This window comes from Schistocerca piceifrons, chromosome 7 (assembly GCF_021461385.2).
Source record: "Schistocerca piceifrons isolate TAMUIC-IGC-003096 chromosome 7, iqSchPice1.1, whole genome shotgun sequence".
NCBI classification, from domain to species: domain Eukaryota; kingdom Metazoa; phylum Arthropoda; class Insecta; order Orthoptera; family Acrididae; genus Schistocerca; species Schistocerca piceifrons.
The window spans coordinates 228,705,033-228,725,471 of NC_060144.1; the positions used below are offsets into that span (position 1 = coordinate 228,705,033).

The 20,439-nt window shown below is 43.9% G+C and overlaps 1 protein-coding gene across 1 annotated transcript in view; it reads right to left on the bottom strand.

The window, feature by feature from the left end:
* The window catches only part of LOC124805567, a 123,606-nt gene that overhangs the window by 62,534 nt on the left and 40,633 nt on the right, over positions 1-20,439 (bottom strand). Inside the window, exon 2 of the mRNA XM_047266133.1 lies at positions 11,309-11,449. Coding sequence (XP_047122089.1) covers positions 11,309-11,449 — 141 coding nt within the window. The remainder of the gene's footprint in view (positions 1-11,308; positions 11,450-20,439) is intronic.

The following is a 20,439-nucleotide window of genomic DNA, read 5'->3' on the forward strand; positions in this document are numbered from 1 at the left end:
TTGCAGGAGTCTATCCTCCGTGGAACGATACTACACTTTCCAGTCACATTAGTGTGATCACCTGTCGAAAGCCAGAATGTCCATCTTTTGCAGCGCTGAACACAGCGATAGCTGCAGGAAGAGAGTCAGTAAGGTTCTGGAAGGTATGTGAAGGCATGTCGATTCCAGTTGCGTGGTTTCGTGCGATACAAAGGACTTCTACCATGTGGTGTTCTTCCCTCTGCCTCTCCCGACGACAGTCTAACATCCTCTGCCGTTCTGAGAATGAAAACATGGTCGAGGGAGGCTGTATTCTTTTTATTGTCTCTATGGTTGGCTTTTTTCAACCTTTGGTCATTTTCAAGCACGTATCTTCAGCTTATAACTTCATTTTACTTTATAATATATCGCTAGTACATGCATTAAAATGTAAAATGAGGCTGAAAGCTTACGACACGTAATTGAAAATGTCCAAAAGTTGAAAATGGCCAACCCCACAGATAATAATAAGAATACAGGCTACCTGGAACATGTCCTCATTCTCAGAAGACGCTGAGGCCGTGGAGCCTCACAAAAACGAAATTCTAAAATCCACTGCCGTCTTCATATCGGCTGTATCAGGTTGAACCATGGTTTCTTAATGCGTAATGAACCACCCCCCTTTTGTGGTTGCGCGGCCCCCTCACGGTGCTCTATACTTTATGGAACGCCCCCAGAGTTTGGCGCTTTGCTCAAAAAATGCTCTCCCAGCTTTCTTGTTCTTCGCGTTAGTGGACGACCCTTACACCATTACGTCTGACCTCAGTTTTCTTCATGAAAGCGGTCTGTCCTCCCAGATTTAAGTACCTGCATTTCCCTCCAGAACTGGAATGCCTTGGTTGGTGCTGGCGTTGGTTTGGGAGACTTTGGCCTTGCCTCCATGCCAGCCAGGTTTTCACCCTTTTCACTTCATTTTGTCTGGTCTTTTGAGCCGTTTTGTTTCCCCTTTCCTGGGCCTTCTTCAACTGGTGTTGTCCCAGTTGTATCACGATCATAGTATGGTGTGGGGGTCGGGAAGAGTTGACAGTGGTGCTGGCTCTCACCGCGCGTAGCGCCATTGGGGCGCCCCCCGCTCTCGCCCTTCCCCACCTCCCACCTCCTCCACCCCTCGCCCCTCCTGTTCTTGACTCTTTCTGCCACCCCAACGTTCCTTTTACCTCTTCATTTGCCTATTTTCCTTTCCCATTCACTGAACTGCTCTATTTGTGTTGTTATTCTCTTAGTCTCTGCCACGTGAGGTCTTGGGACCTATGACCTCCCAGTCTGCTTCCTCCCCCCCCCCCTCCCCACCCCCCACACCGTCAATTAACCAGCCAACCAATTCAATCGATGGTATGAACAGCTCGTTCGAGGTGGTCCCACAGATTCTCGATTGGGCTTACATTCAGGGAATTTGGTGGCCACAGGAACACAGTAAATTTATTTTTGTGCTTGTCAAGCTATGCATTTACACTGCGACCTGTGTGACATGTTGCGTTGTCCTGCAGGCAGATGCCCATGTTGCCGAGGAAGAACAAACTACGTGAGGAGTAGGACATTGCCAACAAAGATAGATACACTACTGCCCATTAAAATTGCTACACCAAGAAGAAATGCAGACAATAAACGGGTATTCACTGGACAAATAAATTATACTAGAACTGACATGTGATTACATTTTCACGCAATTTGGGTGCATAAATCCTGAGACATCAATACCCAGAACAACCACCTCTAGCCGCAATAACGGCCTTGATAAACTGTTCGTGCAGATGGTTGTTGTCTTGTAAACGTCCCCATCTGTTGACTCAGGGATCGAGACGTGGCTGCACGATCTGTTACAGCCATGCGGATAAGATGTCTGTCATCTCGACTGCTATTGATACGAGGCCGTTGGGATCCAGCACGGCGTTCCGTATTACACTCCTGAACCCACCGATTCCATATTCTGCTAACAGTCATTGGATCTCGACCAACGCGAGCAGTAATGTCGCGATACGATAAACCGCAATCGCGATAGGCTACAATCCGAACTTCAACAAAGTCGGAAACGTGATGGTACGCATTTCTCCTCCTTACACGAGGCATCACAACCACGTTTCACCAGGCAACGCGGGTCAACTGCCGTTTGTGTATGAGAAATTGGTTTGAAACTTTCCTCATGTCGGTACGTTGTAGGTGTCGCCACGGGCGCCAACCTTGTGTGAATGCTCTGAAAAGCTGATCATTTGCATATCACAGCATCTTCTTCCTGTCGGTTAAATTTCGCGCCTGTAGCACGTCATCTTCGTGGTGTAGCAATTTTAATGGCCAGTAGTGTAGTTACTTGATCCATTGTGCCTTACAGAATGAGGAGATCACTTGGGGAATGCTACGAACTGGACTCTTCGAGGATTGTTCAAAGGCGTTTGCTTTCAAATACTTCACGCCACTGGTGCATAAAACGTAATTCATCTGAAAAAACCACTCAGTGGCTTGCAAATTCCAGCCTTTGTCAAGAATGCACAGCGTCGATGAACCAGCCACCTGTTGCCGAGGCAACGTTCTCTGAACAGTCGTTGACAAGACGCTATTGGTAGCGCCATGGTTCACGTGGCTGGTCAGTTGCTGAACAGTTGCATGTCAATTCTCCTGTACGTATTTCCGCAGCTGTCATTAATGCCTGTCACCTATGACCTGTGGTGCATCACAGTTGCCTCCGCACTGATTTTGGATAGCACCATTTTGCCATGCATGGTATACTTCTATCACGGAGGCACGCGAACTGTTTTTACAAACTTAGCCATTTCGGAAATTCTTGCACCCGTGCCCCGAAAGCTAATGATGATGCTCTTTTAGGTGTCATATAATTCACTCTGTTTCCGCATTACGACAACGACTGCACTGTTTACCATGTACCCCGCCCCCTCCAAACCCTCCTCCCCTCCCTGTCATACTTTAATACTTTAAAATTACTGTACGTTGTATTCATTTCGGATCTCCAGCCGGAACATCTCGAAATCTGGACACAATATTTCGGGGTCCATATGGCAGTCATCTTCAGGTGAGTAGGCCTTCACACTATCTCGCCTGAACTGAAATCTAACACGCCGTGGCTGCTCCTTTATACACCGACCGTGGGTCCACCGCGCGTGTGAGAAAATAACTGCCCCCTAGCGACACGCACAACAGCGCACCAGTGGGGAAAACTCGCAGAAACGATAAATCGACAACAAACATTACTGACAGTTTTGAAAGACCGAGACAAGGACCGTTGTTTCTTAATATCAAACAGAACAGGGCTCCAACTCTTACTTAAAGGATGCCATTTATCTCAGTTTATAATATTGTTAAATAGCCGGATTTCAATGACAGTCCCAATACCGCGACGCAGGGGCAAACACTTGTGTCTCATAGTACAACGTTTTATGTCCTTCCGTAAGATAATGTTCCGCCACCGCACATTTTTCTGGCTGAAATAAACGCATATGGCGATGATGCTCCACGCAACGATTCTGGACTGTACGAATTGTTCCAATACAGACTCCCCCGGAATGGCAGGGAATCTTGTAGACTCCAGGCTTTCTCAAACCTAAATCATCCTTCACTGAGCCCAACAAGGTTCTGGTCTTAGCAGGAGGACGGAATACACTTTTAATATTAAATTTCTTTAAAATTTTACATATTTTTGAAGATATGCTCCCCGCAAAACGTAGGAATGCCTCCGATTTGCTTGTATCTCCCTTTGGTTCCCGCGGAGGTCAAATCTGTAGAGCACGACGTATCTGATCGTTAATATAACCATTCTGCGTGAACACAGCTTTTAGATCGTCCAGTTGCTGTGTGAAACTACCTGCATCTGGGATGGCGTAAGCTCTTCTTACCAATGTACGTAGGATCCTGTTGCGTTGGTACGATGGTTGACAACTTGATGCATGAAGATATCGGTCCGTATGCGTGGGCTTGCGATGAACACTATGTGCCAATGTCCCTCATCCCTCCTGTAGACCAAGACATCTAAAAACGGAAGTTTTCCATTCTTTTCAACTTCCATCGTGAACTTAATATTGAGATGCAGGCGATTAAAATGTTCTAGGAAGTGATTTAGGGCATCCCTCGCATGTGGCCATTCCATAAACGTATCGTCGACGTATCTCCAGAAGCAAGTTGGTTTTAAGAACGCGGTCTAAAACGCCATGACCTTAAAATCCTCCATAAACAAATTGGCGACTATGGGGGATAATGGACTCCCTATAGCCACTCCGTCAGTTTGTTCAGGGTCTTCGTCATTAAATAAAAAATATTGATGTTGTGTCTCTGTTTACCAGAGTCCCTCTTGAAGATTCTTTGCAGTTGTTTGGTGAAAAATTGGACGAAGAAACAACTAAGCTTTGTCGCCATGTGTTGAGATCGACGTGTTTTTTATAGCCTTCGTTAAGCACCAAAATGTATAATACAGAGAAACCGCACTAGTCCGAACTAAGTGGACGAGTCCCAGTCCGAGTTAATGAAAGTCAGAATTACATACATGTTTTTCAAAACAGTTACCTGGAGCTACGTTTAAAAACGTAATATAGTCTGCATGAAGTGGTTAAATAAATACTAGACTAACTATCTGCCCTGATGTCATGTGTATTATCTGGAATAGACTGTGCGAAAGACATATTTCTCTTTTCTATTTCTTTGCGAAGGGTTCAACATTTGCAACAGCTGCGCTTAACTTTTCTCCACACACTTTTATGTTATGAGACGTTACACCAGTTACGGAATATGAACAGCCAATAGCACTAGTACTGGAGTTTGTTTGGCCTAATCTATATGCAGATCTTTCACTGCAGCTTTCAGTTCTATTCCTCTTGCAGGAATTCGGACACAGCATTGTTGTTTCTAACAGGCGTGCACGACATCACCAATGGTGCATAGTTTTGGTCCAGTTGTCCGTTCTTGTTTCCCGAATAGACCATCTTGTTTTAGCATAATTTCAAAAAGTTGAGTTAGCAATGCCGGATCTTGTCATAACTCTCTGGACAGAAAAATCGGCTTGGATTTTATCAAAAATACTCATTAATGTCCTAAACTTGATTATTTGTATTTACTCTCGATTTCCTGTCGACAGATCACAGTTCGTAGGTAACTGACGAAAAGTCATCTAGTATGATCGAAGTGATATCTGGCGTTTCCCAAGGATGTGGCCTCTGCTCTTCCCAAGCTGTATAAAGGATTCAGGAGACAATCTGAGCAGCTTTCTGAGATTGTTTGCAGATGACACAGTCATTTACCATCCAGTAATGTCACCAGAAGATCAAAACCAACTTCAAAATGATTTAGGCAAGCTACCTGTACGGCCTGAAAAGTGACAATAGGTCCGAAAGTGTGAGGTCATCCACGTGAGTGTTAAAAGAAAAGTGTTACATTTTGGATACACGATAGGTCACACAAATATGAAGCTCTCAATTCATCTAAATATCTGTGGAATTACAATTACGAATAACTTAAATTCGAACGATCGCATAGGTTATGTTGTGGGGAAGGCAAACCAAAGACTGTGTTTTTATTGGCAGGTTTGCTAAGGAGACTATATACACTACTGTACAGTAATGGGATCCTTACGAGATTGGATTTATCTCCAGGACATCAAATAACTTCAAAAAAGGGCAGTTCGTTTTGTATTATCGCGGAATAGGGGAGAGAGTGTCACGGATATGATAACCGAGTACGGGTGGCAATCATTAAAACAAAGGTGGTTTTGGTTGCGCTGAGATCTTTTCACGAAATTTCAACTTCCAACGTTCTCCACCGATTGGGAAAATAATTTGCTAGCAACCGTTGATACAGGAGAAATGATCAATGTAATAAAATTAGAGAAATCGAAATTCGGGCGGAAAGATTGAGGTGTTCGTTTCTCCAGCACGCTGTTACAGAGTGGACAGGTAGTGAAACGATGTGAAAGTGGTTCGATAACCCTTCTGTCTGGCACGTAAGTGTGAATTGCAGAGTGGTGATATAGATGTAGATGTGTAGATGTACTCCTGAAACCTGCCTGTTATTCAGCAATTTCATTTCTTGATATTGAAACCTGTGGCCTGCTCTCGTCTTAAGGGAGTTCTCCATTTCTTTTACTCGTGGTGACTTCTGGTATAGAATCGGCGTGATATAGACGAAGAGACACTTTCCACAGTGTGTCTAATATTGAGAGGAAAGCTGCTTTTGGCCGGCCAGGGTCTACTCCACTGAGCAGATATTGTAACGCGTAGGCATCGGGTGAGGTCAAACCAATTTATTTACTGTGATTTTTAATTTCATCGTATGGCTAAGGCCCCCCGTCGGGCAGACCGTTCGCCGGGTGCCGGTCTTTCAATCTGACGCCACTTCGGCGACGTGCAGTCAATGAGAAGGATAGAATGATGATGAGGACAGCACAACACCTAGTCCCTGGGTGGAGATAATTCCCCGACCCAGCCGGAAATCGAACCCGGGCCCAGAGGTCAGACAATCCGTCACGCTGACCATTCAGCTACCGGGGGCGGACATTTACTGTGATGAAGGTTGGTTTTACGTGAAACGTTAGTTTGGAATGTCTGTTACTATCACTCCATGCGTAGGTATTGCTTAATTCAATTTCGTGCTATTATAAATTCGTTTATGTTTTCATGGAGTTCACTTTTTCAAGGAATTTGGATTACGTATCTCAGATGATATGGCTTTGGTTTGTAAAGTGGAATACACGTTGGAATATCGAAGGGGGTTGTAAAATTCTTCTCTTTCCTTTAAACTCAATATAAATTTACGTCTCAAGAATTCATTTACCAGAACCGTATCTTATTTGCAGTTGATGTGTTTGAATATGCCACACTTGTAAGACGCTATGTTGTGGTGTTACACGACTTAAATACATGAGTCACAGTCACTCTGAGGGATCGCCACTCGTCACAGATCTGACACGGGAATTATAATCAACAGTAAGTAGAATTTCTCTGCAAGCAAGTTAGGTTGCAGGTGGTGATAAAAGATAGGTCGCCGGTGATGCCGAGTTGCTAACTTCTGGCACGGGATATCGTGTTCTATCAACTCACTACAAATGGCCTTGTCTACATGAACACATCGATTCTTGTCAGATCACTGAAATTAAGCAACGCCGGGTGTGACCGGTAGTTATATAGGTGACCGCACGGGTACGTCACACGCGATTGGCGATTTTCCCTTCGCTACAGGGGTTATGGCATAAAGTTCATGATAACCAGACTCTGGGTCAATGTCCTGTACTAAATTCTAAACGTCTTCGCAGTCTTTCATGGAGTGAGGGCTTATGACACTGCTGATGGTAATCCGTCCATCGGATGAGAACGATAAGCTCTACGGTCCCCTTGGTTATCTTCGGGAAGAGTAGCCTATGTTGTGGCACTGGGTTCCACTCTCCCCCTACTCTCAACATCTCGAACTACACTACACACTACACTACACACAAACTCATTACAGTCGTCTACAATTATGAGGTAAACTTAAAACAAAAATTTGACGCTTCGCGAAGGAAAATGGTCAGTGTGCTCGAGAGATAGGAAAAGACTTTCCAGTTAGGCCACAGTACCTGCCCTTCGTGATCTCCCAGCCAATCATGCCATAAGACTCCACTTTTTAAGGACTCACTTATCTATTGTTGTATGTCGCACGAAGCGAGTTTATAGTGAAATTTATCTTTTTGTTGACTATTTTTTGGGCTCTGAATTTATTTATACACGTAAGGGGAGACTGCCCCTCTGCACAGCCTAGCGCTACAAATCGGAAAGCTAACCCATGGTCAAAGTAACAATTTCATTTAAGTGCTGCGTACACATACCAAATATACAGGCCCACACCTCTCTCCGCTGCGCTGGATTCATGACAGTGTGTGCTGTGTAAATATTTTCTACTAGGTTGCGAGTCAGATTGCGTTAACGTACTTCTTCTCTTGTCCAATAGATATTTTCATTTTGCATCCGTTCATAATGTCAAAACTTATATGTCACTATCTATGAGAGAATACTAAACTTCTTTTTAAATACACATACAACTGTCACTCATAACAATATTGGTTACCGTATTGTACTGCATGACAATTTAACACACTTTTAAGCGAACACGGAGACGGAATCTAAGACAATTGGTCGTGTGAGCTTCAACAGGAACACTGATGAGGCTTTGAATTTGTTACGTATTTATAACCAACAATTATATAAGGAGCGATCAAAAAGTTTCTGAGGGCTTTCTGCAGCGTATATGCAACATAGAGCGACTCCGATGCTGGTATATAAGCAACGACATGTAGGCATTGGATTACTGTGACATTCGTGTCTTTCCGACGAGCGGGCGGTAAATGCGGAAACGTAAACTGTCGTCGTCGTCGTCGTTGTTGTTATTGTTGTTGTTGTTGTGGTTAAGACTGGTTTGATGCACATTTCCATGCTAGTCTATCCTGTACGAGCCTCTTAATCTCTGAATAACTGCTTCAACCTTCACCCTTCTCAATCTTCTTACTGCATTCATCTCCTGGCCTCCCTCTACAATTTTTACGCCCCACATTCCCTCCAATACTAAACTAGTGATCCCTTGGTGTCTCAAATTGTGTTCTATCAACCGATCCCTTCTTTTGGTCAAGCTGTGCTACAAATTTCTTGTCTCCCCATTTCTATTCAGTACCTGCTCATTAGTTACGCGATCGGCCCATCTAATCTTCAGCATTCTTTTGTAACACCACGTTACAAAAGCTTCTGTTTTATATTTGATTAAACTGTTTAACGCCCATCTTTCTCTTCCACATGTGGCTACACTCCAGACATTCTCACGAAAGACTCCCTATATTCGATGTTAGCAAATGTCTCTTCTTCAGAAATTTTTTTCTTGCCATTGACAGTCTACATTTTATATCCTCTCTACTTCGGCCCTCTTCAGTTATTTCGCTGCTCGAGTACCAAAACTCATCTACTACTTTAAGTGTCTTGTTTCCTAACCTAATTCCCTTAGCATTACCTGATTTAATTCGTCTATCTTCCATTGTCCTTTTGTTTCTTTTGTTGATATTCATCTTATATATTCCTTTAAAAACAGTGTCCATTTCGTCCAACTGCTCTTCCAAGTCCTTTCCTGCCTCTGACAGACAATGTCATCGACAAACCTCAAAGTTTTTATTTCTTCTCCCTGAGCTGTTAATTCATACTCCAAACTGTTCTGTGGTTTCCTTTACTGCTTGTCCAACATAGAGATTGAAAAACATCTGGGGCATTCCCTTCTCAATCACGGCTTCCCTTCCATGCCCCTCGACTCTTATAACTGCCATCTAATTTCTGTAGAAGTTGTAAACAGCGCTACGTTCCCTTCATTTAATCCCTGCTACCTTCAGAATTTCAAAGACAGCACTCCACTGAACATTGCTAAAGACTTTTTCTAAGTCTACAAATGCTATAAACATAGGTTTGTCTTTCCTTAACCTATCTTCTAAGATAAGTCGTACGATCAGTATTGCCTCGCGCGTTTCTACATTCCCCAAGGCCGGTTTCTACCAGTTTTTCCATTCTTCTGCGAAGAATCCGTCTTAGTATTTTGCAGCCATGACTTATTAAACTGATAGTTCGGTAATTTTCTCACCTGTCAACAACTGCCTTCTTTGGAATTGAGATTACTGCATTCTTCTTGAAGTGTAGGGGTATTTCTTCTGTCTCATACATTTTGCGCATCAGATGGAAGAGTTTTGTCATGGCTGACTCCTCCATCGTTATCAGTAATTCTTACGGAATATCATCTACCCCGGGCCCTTGATTTGACTTCGATCTTCCAGAGCTCTGTCAAATTCTTCTCGCAGTTTCATATCTTCCATCTCAACATCATCTACCTCGTCTTGTATGTCTATAATACTGTATTCAAGTTCATCTCCCTTATACCATTCACCTTTCCCCGTTATGCTTAAGACTGGTTTTCCATTTGAGCTCTTGATATTCATACAGCTGCTTCTCTTTTCGCCAAAGGCCTCTTTAATTTTCCTGTAGGCGGTATCTATATTTCCCCCAGCGAAATATGCTTCTAAATACTTACATTTGTCCTCTAGCCGTTCTTGCTTAGGCAGCTGCCTTGCCGCAATGGATACATCGGTTCCCGTCAGATAGCCGAAGTTAAGCGCTGTCGGGCGTGGCCGGCACTTGGATGGGTGACCATCCGGGCCGTCATGCTCTGTTGCCACTTTTCGGGGTGCAATCAGCCTCGTGACGCCAATTGAGGAGCTACTCGACCGAACAGTAGTGGCTTCGGTCAAAGAAAACCATCAAAACGACCGGGAGAGCGGTGTGCTGAAGACACACCCCTCCTTTTGGCATCCTCAGCTGAGGATGACACGGCGGTCGGATGGTTCTGATGGGCCACTTGTGGCCTGAAGACGGAGTGCATTTTTGCTTAGCCGTTTTACGTGAACTACTGCGATGTTATTACCAAATGCGTCCAAACAGAACCAACAAGCTGTTATTCTTCTCTTCGCTGCCTAAGGACCAACAGTCAGACACCCATCGGCGATTGAAGATTGTTTATGGAGCAGTGAAGGCGAAACATCGGGAAAGACTGCGACAAGGGGTGATGCTGCTTCATGATAACTCACATCTCCATATTGCAAATGCCGTAACTCCCAAGTAACGGCAATCCAAGTGCGAGACATTCGAGCACCCGCCCTGTGGTCTTGACCTCTACCCAAGCTATTATCACGCCTCCATGGATATGCAGGAAGCAGTCACGGATTTATTGACAGAGCAGGGGACGGTGTTTTACCAAAAGATATCTTCTACCTGAGCGTTGATGGGATCGTAGCCTCAATGCTCGCAATGGTTTTGACGGACTGGCGTACCTATTCCGGAATCTACGGCCTCCTAACAGAATTTTTTTGATAACCTCTTATACATGCGTTACTCATTGTCGTCCACAGGTGAAGCAAATGGGAACAGGGGGATGCGTTCAACATTTTACAGTAAATGAGATTAGCACGAATGATGTCTGATACAGAAAGGCGGCACTACATTTCACGATAATAACTGATCCGAATTATCGCGAATTCCGGACTGATGATGTCCGAACTATTGCTGGTTTACTGTAATTTTTTAGTTACTGTCCAGTGCGAACGGATTTAAATCTCGGTGGCCTTAGAACAATGCAAACGTTTATAGCTCACAGAAAGCTGACACAGAATGCGCGAGATAACACTGGCAAGGCGATACGAGTTATCAGCAAGACAAGGGTGCGCCGTTGTTACGCAGGCAGATTATCTGCGGCGAGCGCTCAGATAACAGGCGGCCGCTATCGCAAGCCGGCGCGCGATACCGACCTGTGATGACCAGCGGGTTGGTACACGGCGCCATCAGGTCGAGGCCCTTGCACGTCACGTTGCCCAGCTCGCTGCTGTTGTCCCACATGGGGCCCAGCCACGTGAGGCGGAAGCAGTACGTGTCCTCCAGCCTCACCGAGCCTGTAAACCAAGCAGGAAACCGCTCATCTCTCACTGTGAAAACACACTTAACAAGGTGTTCTTAGTCGGACAAGCATCAACAGGGGGTGGAAAAAAATACGAAAACTCAGAAAACACAACACATTACCCTGCCTAATACGGTGTAGGAAACCCGCTGCCTTTCAAAACAGCGTACAGTCGTCTCGGAGTGGTTAAATATGAGTCCTGTATGGTTTTCAAGGGAATCTTACACCTTTATTCCTCCGAAACAGTAGCATTTTCAGGTAACGATGATGGAAGTGGACAGCGGGGGAGATCGGACTTTCCTCCCTGAGGTCACAAAACCAGTTCTAGACGATCCGAGCTGTGTGAACAGGAGTCCCATCGTCTTTGAACACAACGTCATTGCTGTGGAAACAGTCATTGTCCCATAGGTTGGACTTGATCGATCAAAATGCCCACATAATTCGTTGCTGTAATGCGACATAACAGAGTGCTCATGGGGCCCATGGAATACCACGATATGGCTGCCCAATTCATCATTGAAGCCCCGTCATGTTTCACTTTTAGGACGTAAGCTCAGCTGGGAGTAGGGAACAATACATATACTTAAAAATCGCAAATGAATCACGATAAATCTACAAATGCACAACGACGCTGGTAGATTACCTGTATGTTCACTTCTTAACTTACACCGTTCTTTCTCCAGCAAGAACATTGCAATCATGGATGGGAGAAGAACTGTCAGGGGATTGAAAATCAAACATCTTGTGAGAATGTTCCAAGAACTTCCTTTAAAGTTAATCAATTTTAGAACTACGATGATTCACTGACAGAGTTGCAGGAATAGCCGCGCTCGTTAGTATGCCGTTTCCGTGATACGGGAGCAGGTGCCTCCACCGTGGATCGAATCTGGCGAGCGGATGAATGATGAGGGTCGCTGTACCACCTAGCCTGAATTTCGTTTTTAGGCAGTTTCCCACATCCGAGTAAGTGAATAGTGAGGTGACACACGTCCCGCCTCATTTACACGATCTGCAAACTTTTACAAAATGTTTGCATATTTTCACGTGGGCAGGAAAAAGAAAGGATAATCCAGTTATAGAGAAGCTCTATTCCCTAATCGTTTTTGTATCTAGCTATTCCACGTGCCCTGAAACAACTATGCTAACGCATAAAATCCCAGAACAATATGTTGTACTAAATTCCTGGGATATTTGAAATAAGAAAAATGTCTAAGCTAATTTTCACTGTTTTGAGTTTGCTGTCGAAACACAAGCTTAACACACTACATTTCAAAGTAACAACCATACTTTTCACATAAGTTAATGGACTGCTAGAGATATCAATTTAACTGGCGGTTGGGGTTAATTGACACGAAGTTCGGCCATATAAGTGATCTGATCTAGATCGCAGTGTTTAGTTATAAATGTTCTAACTACGCTCAACATCAGTTTTGTTACCGTTACATAAACGCGTCTCAACGAAATCTCATGTAATTCCTATAAAATCTCTCTCTCTCTTCACAATTCGCCCGACTTCACACTTCTTAATACAGCTCGTGCCAGCGGGAAACCTAATCTTTTTCATAACGCGGATTTCTACATAATACTTGCCGTTCTTTTGGCGCGCATGTTCCGTATATCGACCGTACAGTATGAACACCAGCCACTGACAAACTTTTCCAGCACAACTGCCGTTCCGCAAAACGACACTGTCCAAACGCTCGCACCAGGCGTTCGGTGCACAAAGAAGGATACCGCCGAAAGATTCGAGAAGGTGTGCTTGCAACCTCACTGTGCTGTGGAGACTTCAGTCCTCGTTATAGGTCATGAGTACCGTGGTAAAAAGTGATCCAGAAGAAACTTAATTCATTCAGTAACAACTTTTTTAAATGCAGCTGACAGTAATGGATGATCAACTCCCTCTTGTACTGCGATGTTCTCGCCCAAAACACATTTATTTTACTGTGGCAGTACCAAATGTTAGATGATTTCATAATCAACAGAAATGGGTTACATGGCCTTACCAAGATCTCAGAGATGGAGTACTGAAGTATCAACTTTCTTATTAATTCTACTTTCAATTACGACCCTATTTTGTTGCTATCGTAGGAAACAGAACCGTTAGCGGTAATACGTTAACGGTGTTCATGAATTTGACTAAGAGCATTTGGAAGGGCATTTAGTCAATTTGGAGATTTTATTCCTTCAGTGTCGTCAGCGCGAAGCGTTAGGAACAATTTTGCGACTATGTTGGTAAATGAGCGAGAGTAAAAGGATGTGCTCGGATGCCTTGTGGAAATAAAAATACAGCCGACGAAAGGCGTGAAAGTTTTCTATGGAGCTCGACTTACGTTTGTACTAAGGACAGAAGAGTCGTCTCATCGGTGAGATTTAACAGTACAGTAAAAGGACGTATAGTAATTTTAAATTCGCAAATGGGTAGAATTTTTATGCCATACATTCGGAAATGGCTTAAAAATTCTAGAAGAGCAGTATTTGTAAGACTTCAGAGTCAAACTTACAAAGAATGCGTTATAAAACTACCTGCCTGATTAAAATTGTGTGCTGGGCCGGAAATCGAACTTGGGACTTTTACTTTTCGCGGACAGCTGCTCCACCCACTGAACTATCTTTTCTTTCTTTACACTCACCAACAATACCTTTGTCGACGAGGTTTCATACACTTTTCTTTATTCAAAGGAAAAACACATTGCCGTATTTACCGAGGCGTTCTTTTCTTCTTCCTTGGGTAGATGGATGTAAGGATAAATAACACATATGAATACCAAAGGAAATTAAATTAATTGTCGTGAACAAGGTTTCAGTAAAGGAAGGATAAATAACGTAAATAAAATGCCGTCATTTACGGGTCTCCTCCTGATGAGGACATTAAGAAATGAAAGTTAGATATTTAATATAGTCTTTATCAGTGATCTGCCAATGTTATTCGCATATGGGTTTGGAGAGTAGCATTATATTTCATACGAAACTGGCTTTACAATAGCCAGTGTACCTGAAAGAGGTCCTAGTAGTTCTTGACTTAAGGTTGTATTGTCTTCGGCGTGTAGTAGATGCATTGCCCGACTAACCAAATTTGGTTATAATGTTTTGCAGTAGAGAATAACTTCTACTCTGATCGTAGTAGGGTTGTGATACCAGCTTACTGAGGACTCGTCCTTACCATGGCCAACTCCTTCGTTGTTCAACTCTAAATGCGGATAGATTCGTCATTATGAAAGTAGTGGACAATGTCGGCCACATGGTTGCAGGAATTAAAAAGTGGACTCGGTATCAGTTTTAGTTTAAACTTCCTTTTAGGCGTTGATAGCGTTTCTGAGATTTCGTGACACCAAACGGCTCTGATGTTTGTGGTCAACACCGATGCGTGAATGTTTTTCCAGAACTGTGTCCATTGTTTCCAACGATATTTAACAGATATGGTGTGTTTGGAGGTGCTCATTATTAGGGCTTGATTTATTAAGCCTGCGGATGATTTGAGAATTTGTATATCGACGTACCTTGAATCTAAATAACATTTTTCGATATAATCCGGAGCAGTTTTAACGGATTTAAGGTCTATTCGTAAACGAGTGTCTGCAAGCTGATAATAGATGAATATTCTTTCGGTAATGCTACATTTGCCATATTCTTCAGTCTCTAGAATGCTTTATGTTTGCCAGCTTTACGAGCTTTTGTGTGAAGTCCTCGAATGTGTTCTTTAAGTTCTGGAAAGATGAGAATAGGATGGGGCCAAGTCGGGACTGACTGTATGGAGGATGGTTGATAACGGTGAACTCAAGGCATCGGATTGTTGCAGATGTTGCAGCGCTCGTCTGTGGTCTGGCATGTCATGCTGAAGGAGAGACTGCGCCACATATGGACGAACACTTCGAAGTCGAAACTCGATTACAGCACGCTGTTTCTCACGCACCGACATAGTAACGTTACAGACCACCATGTTACAAGCTACAACTCGAAGCCCTCCAGCGGCAGATGTCTGCAAATAGGTAGACATGAAGAACGAAGATGTAGACTGTTAATAACGTCTTTTTTAACAAAGCTTTAAGACTCTTCAGACTAAAAATTCGGAGGTATTATTTTTCAGCATGGTCCCATGTGTCACGGTGCTGTGCAAACCCGGATTTTGTAGTCCGTCTGTTTTTAATGGTCAGGCCGTGTCCATAAAATGTCTTTTATATAGGTTCGGCTCCACATGAATCACGAAACTGTGGATAAAATCTGTCTCACGAAGGGCCTAGGTACTGGCGATACCGCCAATATACGATTTATTTTCTCCAAGACAAACGTGTTTGTCTTTTATTTCCTCTGCTGTTCACGGCTCTTCGACGCTATCCAACAGAATAGCTCATATCCTCTGCATATGCGTGACCAACGTCTTTAATTCCGAATATGCTGACGCCTCTGAGTTCATTATGTAATTTTCGCGATAATGTGCACAGACGCAATGGCGTAAAGCGAGGAAGACAGAGGGCAGACCTGCGTGAGGGGGTGCTGCATTCCGATGGTGCATAACCACCCAAGCACGACTCACAAGCCGTTCTCACAGTTTTACTTCCGGCAGTACCTCTTCGAACAAGTTCTCACGGGTATGTTGCGGGGTTAGCACTTCTGGAAGACTGGAAGAAATGATTCGCTCTGGAAACAATCCCCTAGGCTGTGGCTAACCATTTTCCGCAATATCTTTTCTTCCAGGTGTGCTCGCCATGCAAGTTATGCAGGGCATCTGTGAATTTTGGAGGATAGGATAAGAGATGATGGCGGTAGCAAAGCTGTCAAGAGTGGTCGTGAGGCTTGCTTGGATAGCTCAGTCCGTGGAACACTTTCCCATGAAAGGCAAAGTTCACAGATTTTGGTTCCGCTCCGGTATACAGTCTTAATCTGTCAAGAAGTATCAAATCAGTACACACTCCGTTTTAGAGTAAAAACTCATTCCGGAATGCGCTGTATAGAATTCTCACCCATTTTTGCCACTGTTCCTGTTATGTAATGCTACACTCCCACTTACAGTTTTCAATGGGTGACTTTTACATTTTTTGTTATAATAAATTCCACAATGTTAAGTTCAGATATTCCAGAAAATCTGATAGCAAGCTAATAAACTGAAACATCCACCCCTTATCTTGTATTATATTGTATGGAAGTGGGGACCTAGAAACGACGGAGACGCTTCGTCCCCGCTGTAGCCCTCAGTGGTTCACAACCCCACAGCATGCTAAAGCAGTCCACTCACCCCACCGCCGCCCCACACCGAACCCAGGGTTATTGTGCGGTTCGGCCCCCAGTGGACGGACCCCCAGACGAGTGTAACCAAAAATGTTTGCGTGGTAGAATAATTGTGGTGTACGCGTACGTGGAGAAAGTGTTTGCGCAGCAATCGCCGGCATAGAGTAACTGAGGCGGAATAAGAGGAACCAGCCCGCATTCGCCGAGGCAGATGGAAAACCGCCTAAAAACCATCCAAAGACTGACCGGCATACCGGACTTCGACACTAATCCGCCGGGCGGATTCGTGCCGGGGACCGGCACGTCTTCCCGCTCGGAAATCAGTGGGTTAGACCGAACGGGTAACCGCGCGGGCACCCGTTGCGTTAATGTACTTTGGCTCATCTAGAGTATTATGTGAAACGCCTGAATGAATGTTCCACGTTTCTCATTCAGGAAATTGTATTACCGCTGTAAAGAGGACATTAGCAAGTGCAGAAAAAAACGCTCATCTAATATCGTATTAACCATGAACTCATCGCACAAAGTTATGTACTATCAGACTTTCTTTTCGATCATTAGAAGAAACTTCCAAAAGCTCTGCGTTCTAGCCGATCCAGACCAGCGCGCTAGTAATCCTATTGTCCTTCGAAAAAGCATTTACAATCATTTTATGCCTCAGCCGCATTAGTATTCTCAATAATGTAAGACGTTAATACCGACGGATGCGTAGCTTAGTTCACTTTTCGAGAAATATGCTTCGATATGGAAGACTTTTAATCACATAAGTTCATAATAGTTTTACCGATTTTTCGAATCTCTGTGTCTAGCACGTGTCACATATCAGCAAAACAATGAAAATCCACCTTCTTCCGTTTTATGTTCCACGAAAACCGTATCTTACTATAGTTGATGGACTGCAGTCTTAAGAAACTTCATGATGGAGTTTAAGAAATCGGTCGGCGTAGTAAGCTTCTCAATAATGTTACTGTTACAAGTAGAAAATTTATTTCGCATGCAAGAAAATATGGAACGCCACTTCCTCAAAATTAGGTCATATCTAACAGGAAGTGATGCTCGTGTCTGACAGGACCGTCCAGTCCTACTACTGTCTTATTCTTTTTTTACATCTAACAGTATACTGTCAAGGTAAATACGTCCAGTGAGTGGTCCTCCAGTCGTAACATTTCATTCTTTCGGTGGTCCTGTTTGGTGATTATTGAATAATTTACCCTAACCATTGCAATTTAGTGGCTCCAATTTTTACTATTGTGTCTAGTTATCTGCATAAATTATAAAATTCATCATAATGTAGTATTATTCAGGCATTAGCATTTTTCTCTTTAATGGGGAACGGGTGAGCTGAAGAGCCAAAGAAACTGGTATACCTGCCTAATACCGTGTAGGGCCCCCGCGAGCACACAGAACAGCCGCAACACAACCTGGCGTGGACTTGACTAACGTCTGATGTAGTGCTGGAGGGGATTGACACTATGAATCCTGCAGGGTTGTACATAAATCAGTAAGAGTGCGAGGGGATGTAGATATCTTCTGAATAGCACGTTGCAAGGCATACCAGATATGCTCAATAATGTTCATGTCTGGGGAGTTTGGTGGCCAGCGGAAGTGTTTAAACTCAGAAGAATGTTCCTGGAGCCACTCTGTAGAAATTCTGGACATGTGGGGTGTTGCATTGTCTTGATGGAATTGTGTGGGTGTTATCTTATGGGACTTAACTGCTAAGGTCATAAGTCCCTAATATTACACACTACTTAACCTGAATTATCCTAAGGACAAACACACACACACCCATGCCCGAGGGAGGACTCGAACCTCCGTCCGGATCAGCCGCACAGTCCATGATTGCAGCGCCTTAGACCGCTCAGCTAATCCCGCGCGGCCTTGACGGAATTGCCCAAGTCCGTCGAACTGCACAATGCACAAGAATGGGTTCAGGTGATCAAACCGGATGCTTATGTAAGTGTCACATATCAGAGTCGTATCTAGACGTATCAGTGGTCCCATATCACACCAACTGCACAATCCCAACACCATTACAGAGCCTCTACCAGCTTGAATAGTCCCTTGCTGGTATGCAGGGCCCATAGATTCATGAGGTTGTCTCCATACCAGTACACGTCCATTCGCTCGACACAATCTGAAACGAGACTCGTCAGAACAGACAACATGTTTCCAATCATCAACACTCCTATGTCGGTGTTGGTGGGACCAAGCGAGTCGTAAAGCTTTGTGTCGTGCAGTCATCAAAGGTACTCGAGTGGGCATTCGGCTCCGAAAGCCCGTAACGATGATGGTTCGTTGAATGGTTTGAACGCTGATAGTTTTTGATGGCCCAGCACTGAAATCCGCAGCACTTTACGGAAGGGCTGTACTTCTGTCACGCTGAACGAATCGCCACTTCATCCCTTCCTCGGAGATGTTGTGTCCCACCGGTCGTGCACTGACTATAACACAACGTTCAAGCTCATTTAAATATTGATAACCTGCCATTGTAGCAGCAGTAACCGATCTAACAACTGCGCTAGACATTTGTTGTCTTATTTAGGCGTTGCCGATCCCACCGCCTTATTCTGCCTGTTTACATATCTCTGTGCTTGAATACGCATGCCTATACCACTTTCTTTGGCGTTTCGGTATATCTAACAAGGGAACCTCCCCATTGCACCCCCCTCAGATTTAGTTATAAGTTGGCACAGTGGATAGGCCTTGAAAAACTGAACACAGATCAATCGAGAAAACAGGAAGAAGTTGTGTGGAACTATGAAAAAAATAAGCAAAATATACAAACTGAGTACTCCATGTGCAACATAGGCAACATCTGAGCTCAGGAGCGCCGTGGTCCTGTGGTTAGCGTGAGCAGCTCCGGAATGAGATGTCCTTGGTTCAAGTCTTCCCTCGAGTGGAAAGTTTACATTTTTTATTTTCGCAAAATTATGATCTGTCCGTTCGTTCATTGACGTCTCTGTTCACTGTAGTAAGTTAAGTGTCTGTGTTTTGCGACCGCACCGCAAAACTGTGCGATTAGTAGACGAAAGGACGTGCCTCTCCAATGGGAACCGAAAACATTTGATCGCAAGGTCATAGGTCAACCGATTCCTCCACAGGAAACCAGGTCTGATGTATTCTATACGACACTGATGACGGCTTTTGCGTCACATGACAGGAATATGTTGTCGACCTACCTAACTTGTACGCTTGGCGAATGGATAAAAAGATTCTTCTACCTTGCCCGGTTTAGGTTTGCTTGTGGATGTCATAAGCACTCCCAAAAAAAGTGATGAAAACAAGAGTTTGTCGCATAAACTGCAACAAATGAATGCAACAGTTTCACAGTCGCAGTTTTTCCCTGTGCTCTGTCAAAACATACGTTTTTAACGTTTTCAAATTTTTCCGTGTGTAGACCGTCAAATCCTGCATATGTCCAAGCAAATCTGAACATATCCTGGAATTTTGGAGAGCGAAGCTGATTATAAAAAAATTAAACTTCTGACTCGAGCGAAGACTTGAACCAAGGTCCTCTCGCTCCGCAGCTGCTCACGCTAACCACGAGACCACGGCGCTCGTTTGCTGCCAAACTCCTTGATGTTGCTTATGGTGCACATGGACTACTCAGTTTGTATATTTTGCTTACTTTTTTCATAGTTCCACACAACTTCTTCCTGTTTTCTCTATTGATCTGTGTTCAGTTTTTCAAGGCCTATCCACTGTGCCTACTTATAACTAAATCTGAGCGGGGTGCGATGGGGAGGTTCCCTTGTAAGT